The 10,583-nt window shown below is 44.7% G+C and overlaps 1 protein-coding gene across 1 annotated transcript; it reads right to left on the bottom strand.

The window, feature by feature from the left end:
- Positions 1-343: 343 nt before the first annotated feature.
- On the bottom strand, positions 344-1,276 carry LOC140626980 (olfactory receptor 10J1-like). Its single transcript, XM_072814913.1, has one exon. The coding sequence runs from the start codon at positions 1,274-1,276 to the stop codon at positions 344-346; it is 933 nt and encodes a 310-aa protein (XP_072671014.1).
- Between the last annotated feature and the right edge of the window lie 9,307 nt (positions 1,277-10,583).

Below are 10,583 nucleotides of genomic sequence, written 5' to 3'. Positions count from 1 at the left end.
CACATACGATTTTAATGTGGTTTATACTTCAGCGAAGTGGACTGGTCACTTTAAGCTTGAGATGAATGCTAGATCACACCCTGACCTTGTAATTATCTCCTGGAAGAGGGCCAACTGGTATCTGTTTACACGTCTGCAGAGTGACTTATGTTTTTATTATGTTAACAAAGGGGTTGAGGAAATGAAAATCAATTATTAGAAGCTGGCGCCCAGCATCACTTCTGCTCTGGCCCTGGCTGTGATGGGGGAAATTTCGCCAATCACCTAAAGCCCTTGCTCTATAATTTTACCTATAAGCTTCCATCTAGAAATCGTGCATGTCTATTTGGAGAGAGATTTCGTCTTAGGGAAGGGATTTCCTACCCACCACCCTCCTCAGAGCATCCTGGACTTCTTTGTTTCTCAGACTATACACCACAGGGTTCAGTAAAGGTGTTATGACCGTGTAAGTCACTGAGATCAGCTGGTCCTGATCCCTGGTGTTCTCCGACTTGGGCTTGAAGTAGGCAATGGAGGCGCAGCCGTAGTGGATGATGACCACGGTGAGGTGGGAGGCGCAGGTGGCAAAGGCCTTCTTCCGGCCCTCGGCTGAGGCGATCTTAAGGATGGTGGAGATGATGAGGATGTAGGAGACAAAGAGGAAGGTGGCAGGGGCTGTAATGGCCAAGAGACTTATAACTAAGGTCAGGATGTCATTAATGACTGGAGTAGCACAGGCCAGGTCCAACACAGGTCGAACATCACAGAAGAAATGCTCAATCAGTGAGTTGCAAAAAGGCAGTCTGAAAATGGCCACAGCCTGAACCAGGGAGAGCAAGAACCCTGAGGCACAGACCGAAGATGCCAGAATGGTACAGACCCTCCAATTCATGATGATCGAATAACGAAGAGGGTTACAGATGGCCACGTAACGATCAAACCCCATTACTGCTAGCAGGAGACAGTTGGTGATGGCAAAGCCAAGGAAGAAAAAGAGCTGAGTCCCACAGCCCACCAGGGAGATGGATTGGCTCAGACCTATGAGGCTGGAAAGCATGCGTGGGATAATGACCAGGGAGTAGAAAGTCTCTGACGTGGAAAGAACACTCAGAAAGAGGTACATGGGGGTGTGGAGGTGGTGGTCAATATGGATAATAGTCACGATGATGACATTGCCAGCCAGAGTTGGGATGTAGAGGGCCAGAAACACGGCAAAGAGGGTGAGTTGATGTTCTCCGAAGTTGGAGAAACCTTGGAAAACAAACTCCGTCACTTCTGTGTGGTTGGTTGTCTTCATTGAGGATCTCAAATCAGAAAGGTAAAGAGAAGGTCAGCACCATCCCTTCGCACCAGAGACCACCCTGTCCCCTGCTGAGCACCCTGTCAAGAGCAGAGATTCAGTCTTGCAAAGACCTGGTTTAAAACTTGACTCGTCAACCACCTTTTCCAGGAACATGACAAATTCAGTGGTAGAACTAGTTAAAGACACTGAAAACTGGAGCAAGTGTATTTGGAAGCTTGAAGTAAAGCGTTCTTTTCAAGGACACCTGATCCTATGTATGGCCCATGAAGTCCGTCTCAAAAATTTCTTAAAACTAGATTTTCCTAAAATGTTGCCCACATTCTCAGGCCACAGTGCGATTACGTTAGAATCTGTCACCAAAAAAAAAAAAAAAAAAAAAAAAAAAAAAAATCACTTGAAAAACTGGAAATGCTTGAAAATCTAACCTATGGTTCAAGGAGGAACTTACAATGGAAATAAAAAAATATGTAGAACTAAGCAGCAATAGAAGAATCATGTAACACAACATGCACCAGGCATTCAGGACATTGGAAGGAAGTTTATCATTGAAAATGCTGGTTTTTTATGTGATGTGGTGAGCACTGGGTATTTTATTATATGTTGGCAAATTGAACTTAATTTTTTTAAAGAAGAAAATGCTTGTTTTTCAAAACTGAAAATTAATGAGAACCCATTCTAAGAAGTTATAAAAACAACATAAAGTAGAAGGGGGGAAGAAACCAATAATGGTGAAACAGATGTGAATGATAAAATATAGAAGATCCATAAAGTTAAAAGTTTATGAACTTTAGGTAAAATCGTGAAAATCTGACCAAGAAAAACAAGTGAAGACATAAACTCAGCTATGAATTAATGAAGGGACACAGTTACAGAAGCTTCAGACTCAGAAAGATGAAAAGTAACATTATGAATGACTTTTTCTCAATAGGCTTTTTTTAAAAAAGATTTTATTTATTCATGAGAGACACAGAGAGAGAGAGAGAGGCAGAGACACAGGCGGCAGAGGGAGAAGCAGGCTCTCCATGGGGGAGCCCGATGTGGGACTCGATCCCGGAACCCCAGGATCATGCTGTGGCCAAAGGTGGCGCTAAACCATTGAGCCACCTGGGCTGCCCTCAATAGGCTTTTAAACTTCCATGAAATGGGTACATTTCTAGCAAAATATTCACTTATCAATACTGAATCAAGAAGTAGAAAACCTGAAAACTACTTTAAGACATAAAGACAGCAGTGAAAAACCTACAAATGAATCTCTAGGCCAAGAGAAATCTACTAATATGTGCTATGAAACATTCAAGGATAAATTGATTTCACTGAGATACAAATTCCTATGTTAGGTAATAAAGAGGAAGTCCTCTCACCTCATTTTACGAAGCTGGAATTATCTTGACAACAAATTTAACAGGCCGATCTCACAGATCTAGAGGTAAAATTCTTGAGCAAATGTCATCAAACCACATCCAACAACGTGTAAAATGGGTACACGATCAAGGTGGTTTTACTTCAGAATGTGAAAGTTGTTTCTACATTAAAACGATCCAATTATACATTTCCTCAGATGAGCTGTTTAAAGGGGAAAAAAGTCAATGATTATTTCAATAGCTACCAAAAGAGCATTTATAAAATTCAGTTATATATATATATATATAATTTTTATATATATATAATTTTATTAAAAATATAAAATTTATTATAAATACACAAATAAATAAAATTCAGGGTCTACTTATAAGAACGCTTAATAAACTAAGAATAAAAGATTTTCTTTAAGCTGATAAAGGATGTGTACAGCAATTCTGCAGCCAACATATACTTGAGTGAGGAGATATAGAAGGATTCTCTTTAAGATTAGAAACAAGATAAGAGTGAGTGCTTTATCCACTTCTTTTCAACATTGCCCTGAATATTCTGGCCAATCCAGTAAGCCAAGGGAAAGAAATTAAAGTTATAAGGATTGAGAAGGAAGAAATTCTTTACAGATGATATGATTGTGTACATAGAAAATCCAAAAGAAATTTCAGATAAATTATTAACCTTATTAGGAGGGTTTAGCAGGCTTTCTGCTACAAAATTTATGATAAAAGTCTATCAAATTTTTGTACTTCAACAAACTGATAGTAAATTAAAGGGACTAGTGTTTATACTAGCTTAAGAATACAAAGTACCAAAAAAAAAAAAAAAAAAAGAGTACCTAGGAAAATAGATCTTTATAAAAAAAAAAAAAAAAAACCACAAAACCTTAATGAAGAACACCAAAATGACTGAAGTAATGGAGCAACAGGCCCTGCGTATAAGTTGGAAGATCTGAGATTGTGAAGATTCCAATTAATCAAAAATCTATGAATTCCTAGATCTATGATTTATGAATTCTGTGTAGTTCAATCAGAATCTCAAATGGATTGTTTTTGGTTGGTTGGTTGTTAGATTGGTAACTTGATACTAAAATTTATATGAAAGTACAGAGATCTGAGAGAAGCCGGAACAGTCCTGAAGAAAAACAGGAAGAAAAGGTTTGCCCTTCAAACATCATTACTTATTATCAGGCTAATAGTAATTAAGAAGGTGCGGTGTTGGCACAGAGGCAGAGTCTCTCCAACAGGAGAAAACAGTCCTGAAATAAGAGGACTCTTCACACCAGAGCTGGTGCCGTAGGCTGGCGGGAAGCACAGAGGAGTCAACTAATGATGAAATAATTGGTTACGTGTATGGGAAAGAGTGAAATCAGATTGCACCATAAAAACATTGATTTCAAATGCACTAAAAACCTAAGAAGAAACAAAACACCTTATGGAATGTTTAGAAGAAAATATATGAGAATATTTATAAGGCTCAGGGTAGGAAAAGATGCAAAACATAAAATGATATATTCTGGTACATAAACGTTAACTTCCAGTTCTCGAGACAAATTCCAAAAAGCAGGAAGAAGGAAAGATATTTACAGCAGAAAGCAACAGGTAAAAAACACTAGTATCTACCATATCTAGAGCTTTAAACAACAAAAAGAAAAAAAGATCAGCTAACTATAGATAGATTTAGAAAGCGTACAGGGATTTCATATTAGTGGAAGCACAGACGGCCTGTGAACAGGTTTCAGCATCCTCGTACCCAGGCCAAAGTGAGACGCAGACCACAGCCTCGTGCCATCAGACTCAGAAAATCAACCCTATCACGATCACGAGCGGTGGAAGCTCAGGAGGGGAGTGACCTGATACAATCGTTTTGGAAAACGGTTTGACGTGACCTGTTCAGGTTGAAGACCAGCGGGTCCCAGGGGCCAGCGAGCTCACCGTTGGAGTCTGATCCAGAACCACTACAGAGACACGAAGCGAAAACAGCTTTGTTCATCGTGGAGGGTGGGTGGGGGGCCTGAAATGAGCCAAATGTTCTTCGAAAGCAGAAAGGACACATTGAAGCAAACTCACAACAGAGAGCCTCGAATGAACAAATTATAAAGCAGGGGCGGGCCAACTGCAGGCCGCGGGCCGGGAGCCTGCTTTGTAAATAAAGCTTTATTGGGACACAGTCACACCCGCCGGCGTGGGTTGTGGAGGTTGTGCTCCTGCTGCGGCAGCGACGCTGAGCCCTGGTGACGGAGCCTGTACGGCCCACAAGTCGGCTGGGTCTGCCGGGTCCCTTAGAGGAAAGGCCTGCTGGCCCCATAAGGCGATTGCCGAGGTCGCTCGTCACATCCTCACACTTCAACGTGCATGAACCTCACATGCATAATGCTGAGTAAGAGAAGCCAATCACGGGGCGGGGGGTGGGTTCCATGTAATGTTCACAGGGAGGCACCACTAATTATTGTTTGGGGATCCTCTTTTTATAGATGTGGAATGGCTTTAACCGAAAATTCATGATAGTGACTGGTGAAGATTTGAAGTGTTCGAAAGGAAGCTCTAGGAGGCTTCTCGATTGCTAGCGGTCTTCTGTTTCTTAGCCCCCGGCGGAGGGTAGCTGGGTGTTTGGTTAGTTTCCTTAAAATGTATGTTTATTTATTTTTTTAATGTACATTTATTTTATAAACTCTTTAATACCCTATTTTACAATAAAAAAATGTAACGTTCCACGTCAAGAAGTATGTTCGTGATACTGTTCCGTGGGAGAAATCTCACAAAAACACTAAGAGTCACGTCCCAACGTTGTAAAGAAAGTAAAGATCTATATCCGTGCGCATAGGAACACGTAGGTCTACGAGAGACCGGGGATATACAGATGAATATATGCGACATTTGTAAACAAACTAATACAATATTATTTTAGGACTCTTGTGGAGCTTTTAAATGATGCATATGAAAATTGTGTAATTCGATGGAAAGTAAGTCACAAAACGGGATGCGATATATACAAAATTACCTTAATTACATGAAAATGTGCCTAGAAAAGTAGCGGAATGGAAATCATTTAAAGGTTGGTAGTGCATGATTCTGCGAGGTGAAATTATGGGTGAGTTTTTGCTGTCTCTTGAACTTTCCAGAGTCCCCACAATCAATGCGTATTACTCATGCTATGGGATGGAGGGTAGTTTCAGTTTCTTTTAAGCCCCGCAGGGCTCGTCCTCACCGTCTGTCCACCAGGCCGCTCCCTCCCATCCTGGCTCTCGCAGCCCTTCGTTCGTTCTTTCAAAACAGTTGTCACAGTCAATCGACATGATTTATTATCTGGCATACGCACTAGATTGTACCTTTTCTGGTGACAGATCATGCTCAGCCCGTTCCACACCCCGGAGCTCAGCTCCATTGTCACCGTGTGGAGCCTGTGACTGTGTCGGTGGAGCTGGGGGGTGAAGGAGCGCTCTGGATCCTGCAGTCTGAGGCAGGCCCCATGCGTGGCCGTTGCAGCAAGGTCCGGAAGCACTTGGGGGTGCATGCTGTCCCCGCTGTGAACACGTGGGCCCGAGGAGCACCGAGCCGGAGCAGGTGGGGTGGATGAGAGTGTAGACATGGAGAGACTTCTGGAGCAAAGTGTGAAAGAAGAATGTGGGAAAACCTGGACCGGTGACCTAAACATCGGCCAACCATCATCACTAGCACGGACCACTCGTCCTCCAGCTGACTTCAGGTGGATAGCTCTCTTCTTAAAAAAAGACTAGAGAAATTTATATGAGGTTTTTTAAAGCATTTTACAGTCTCCTTTATCCTTCAAAGTAATAATCCATGTGCCACTTAGGAGCAACTCTGGGTAGATCCGCGGGGAATCCTAATCCCCGGAAGGACGGAGGATGCCCCATGTCATGGAGAGGGTAACCTGGGGTCCCCCCTGGGCCGGGACCCTAAGGCTGTAGGGGTGCCTTCCTTCTGTCCCGGCTGAGCTGCTGACCTGCGTGGCGCCCACACGGAAGTGGAAGAGCCTTCTGTAGTAAGGCCTTACCAAACAGAGGAAATCACTGTATCTCGTTCTGAGTTTTTGGTGTCTCTGTGAAAGAACGTGGGCTTGATAAGTATTACCCAATTTCCTTTTAGTTCCCAGCAGCACTGCTAGGGTCTGAGGGGCAGGGCGCAGCGCAGAGGAATTGGGATTTGCTCTATTGCTCTTTTTTTATTTTTTATTTTATTTTTTAATCTATTGCTTTTTTTCTGCTGCAAGTACAGCACATCTTTCTCCAGAATCTCCAGCTCCAGCCTCATTTGCATCCACTTCTCTCTCTCTGTCTCTCTGTCTCTCTCACAGTTTCTGGAAGTAGTGATCTCGACCCCCCTCCCCCATTACATTGCTAAATGAGAGCAAAGAACCTGACTCAGGGTTAAGAATTATAAGTAAAGGGAGTCAAAGCAGCCTACTGACCTCAGAGGCTGATAGAGCAAATTAAATTGAGGTCATTAGAAACCAAAATGTAGGAACTAAGATTTTGGTTAAAATATATATCAGAATTTTTTTTTTCCTCTTCAGAGAGACTGTGCTCATGCAAGAGAGAGAAAAAGAGAAAGGAGGAGGGAGAGAGAACCGCAAGTGGACTCTATGCCCAGCATGGAGCCTGATGTAGGACTCGATCTCACAACCCTGAGATCTTGACCTGAACCAAAATCAAGAGTCGGACTCTTAACTGGCTGAGCCACCCAGGAGCCCCGAAATAGATGCCAGCCTATTAAGACAGGCTGCAGAGTTTAAAGATTAGTGATTACCCTGCAAGCAAATACAATGCTCTTATTTTACGTATGGAGGGTGCGAGGCTCAGAGGGAGAAACTACTCGTCGCAGTCACACATCTAGTCACTGAGAAGACGAGGCGTGGAGCACAAGTATGTCCCCAAACCCACATGGTAGCGTGGAATCCAAGCCCTACTGAACGGATATTCGGGCGTGAGGTTAGGGTTATAGGGAAGGAGGCAAAAGGTTGTGCAACCGCTTGACCCTCAGCCTCATTCACTCGAGACACCAGGGACGTCAGTGGTAGGTGACAACTTGGGATGAGAAAGACTGTCTCATGTCCTCTCCTCCCTCCGTGGTTTTTAATCGATGCCCCTATTATTTACTTACAGACAGGAGAACAGTGTAGGGCCTGTTATAGGCCGCGGGGCTCAAACAGCCATCAGGCAAGACACAGGGAAAGTGCGAAACTCTAATGTTTGAGAAAATCACCAGAAAACCAGAACAGGAAAAGGAAGAAGCTTAGAAAATTTAAAATCAATTCCCCTCTCCTGTTTTTTTTTTTTTTTTTCTTTCCTACCAGCAGCACTTACTTCTTGCAAAGTTGGCAAAGGACCCGAGAGAGATTCTCTGAGTTGCAGATGCATCTGGACTCTTTTAAAAAAGAACTCAGAATAGGCGTGTTCACGAGGCCTTGAGGGAGACACTGAACCCAGGCCTACAAGGGCCGCATTTCCCCAGCGTGAAAGAAGCTCAGGCCGCAGTGACCGGCTCAAGGCCCGGGCCACGGATTCCTCCAGCCGCAGCGGATGCTCCCGCACAGGGGAAGCCTCTTTAAACCCTGTCCACAGGCTGCATTTGTGACTACATGGGACCCAGGACTCCAGGGACTCCCCTGAGAGAAGCAGGCACAAGGGGCAGCAGAGGAGGCACTTGAGACCCTGTCCCAGGGGCCTGATTAGCATCTCAGGCAATTAGTCGAATAAAACTCTACCTTCGTTTCCTGAATCACAAGAGCAATTTGCGCCGTAGAAACAAATATGTTTCGTTAAGAACCTAAGGAACCCAGAAGAAACGTGTAAAATAAAATACACTGCTGAGGATCGATCCTGAAGTTGGTGAAGTGACAAACACGAAAGCACGTCTATTTACGTCGCAGGCACTACGCTACGTGTTGGCAGGACAAGAATGACGAGGACAGTCAGGGATTTGCTTCCACGGAGCTCATCTGGCGGGAAGCAGAGAGCTGACGCTGATGCATTGGGCATCTGCACGCACCGCTCGGGGAGGAGGCTATTTTTGCAGCTAAGGAGCATCCCTTCCTCTGACGGACGGAGCTCTGACGCAAGGCATACGGCTTGTCAAGTGGACAGTGGGCCGCCTTTCTCTCTCACCGTCTCCCCCGATCGGGTACCTTTGTGTCATGTACAAATGTCCACGCCGGGTAGCTTTCAGACCTATAATCTCACAAATAAATGCATCATTACAAACAGCAATAAATGCTGCGAGGCAAAACACAGGGTTTCGTAATGGAAAGGGGGTTATGTTTTGTTAGTCTGGGGAGCCTAAATATTCCTCTGAGCGATGGTTTTGAGCTGAGGTCTCTAAGATGAGTGGGGGTCAACTCGGTGACATTAGGGAAGAGAATCGAAGGCAGAAAAAAAACCCTGAGTGAGGGACGTGATAGATTATTCGATAGTAACCCATCCCGAGAACTGAAACGAGGCCAAGCTGTGCACAGAGAGCTGGAGGGAGAGATGAATTTAGAAGGCGCTAGAGGATGTGCGCCTGTGGGTCTTGCAGCTTCAGGCTTGTTTTAGGGCGACGTGGAGCCAGCAAAGCTTTTAAGGAGGTGAGTAGCACAGTCAGAGCGTCTGGTGCAGAAGTGGAAAATGAGTTGGAGGAGCGCAAGCTGGGGAGCAGATGAGGAGGCTGCTGCGGTTGTGCACTGCAAACGCCACAGGAACCGGGGCCGCCGAGGGCGGCGCGGGGCCGTCGGGGAGGCCAGCCCGCAGCCGCATCCAGGGCACACACTCCAAGAGACCTGCCGCTCCCAGGGCTCAGAAAGTGATTCAGGATGCAGTTCTCAGAAGAATTCCCGTCTAGAGAAAGAAAGGATGGTGTTTTGCGTTTTTTTGTTTTTACGAAAATCTGAGGATTCTTCGCTGTGATCCTCTTCCCCAGGCCTGATGGAATCCTGACTTCGTTCATCAGGATGGAAAGGCACAGTCTCACCCAGTTCTCGGGTTGGAGCCGGTTCACAGAACTCAAGTCAGGGTTACGCGGGCCTGCTGCAGATAATTTTTAAGATGCGTTATTACTATTACATAGACTTAAAAATGTGTTGTTACTGTTGTATTTAGATAGATACAACCCATATTAAAATACCTATTATATAAATATGGGACCTATTACATCGATCTACGTTTATTATAGAGATTGCTAATATATGGTCCCCATTCTGTTCCGTGGAGCACCGTGGTCAGTCAGACACACCAAGGCCTCTGGGAGCAACTCCTGTTACTACGTGACCTCTTTCCTTAACCTGGGGGCAAAAAAAAGGTAGAAAATGAAATAATATAAGCAATGATTTAAGGGTACTGGAAATTGCCCAAAGGCAGATAACACATTAAGAAACATTTATGCTCAAAAAGTTGCTAGAGCTTCAGGTAAAAATGGCAAGAGTGTGTGCGCTCTTTTTATTTTGGGACATTCCCATCATCGCCCCCCACCCCCCGCAGGCCCCCACCTCAGGTCAGAGGGTAGGAAGTTTAGCTTTATCCCCTTGGATTTGGCGGGAAGAACCAGCAGCTTTGGTGTCGGAAAGCTCGGTCTGTAATGTGTACTGGAGCTTGGGCAAAAACCTGCAGCTCTGCTGGCTTAATGCAGACTCACCTGGGGAGAACCCCCCAGCTCTGCAGCTCTGATGTTATTATGGTCTTGGTTCTGCGTGAGGAACAAATAAGCCATAAATGTAACCAAGAGGTCCTGAAAATAAGAAAGTCGTAGAAAGGCTGAAATAAGTTCTGCTTCTCCAGCTGCAGAGAAACTCTGAAGGCACAAGGGAGGTCTGGGAACGGGCTCCAGCCGGGCTGAATGCACCTGACAGCCTGCCCCCGGGTGGATCCGCAGCGAGTAGAACTCCGTGGGTTCTAGGTGTTAACGTGCAGTTAATCCAGCAAATCGCCGGAGAGCCACCAAGCTATGTATTCGCAGGG

The sequence above is a fragment of the Canis lupus genome, chromosome 38 (genome assembly GCF_048164855.1).
Source record: "Canis lupus baileyi chromosome 38, mCanLup2.hap1, whole genome shotgun sequence".
Lineage (NCBI taxonomy): Eukaryota > Metazoa > Chordata > Mammalia > Carnivora > Canidae > Canis > Canis lupus.
Note: the sequence above shows the minus strand (reverse complement) of the source record. Positions and strands in the feature narration are given on the sequence as shown.

Bases quoted from the DNA above. Each gene is read 5' to 3' on its own strand.
- LOC140626980 (XM_072814913.1), bottom strand. From the start codon at position 1,276: ATGAAGACAACCAACCACACAGAAGTGACGGAGTTTGTTTTCCAAGGT.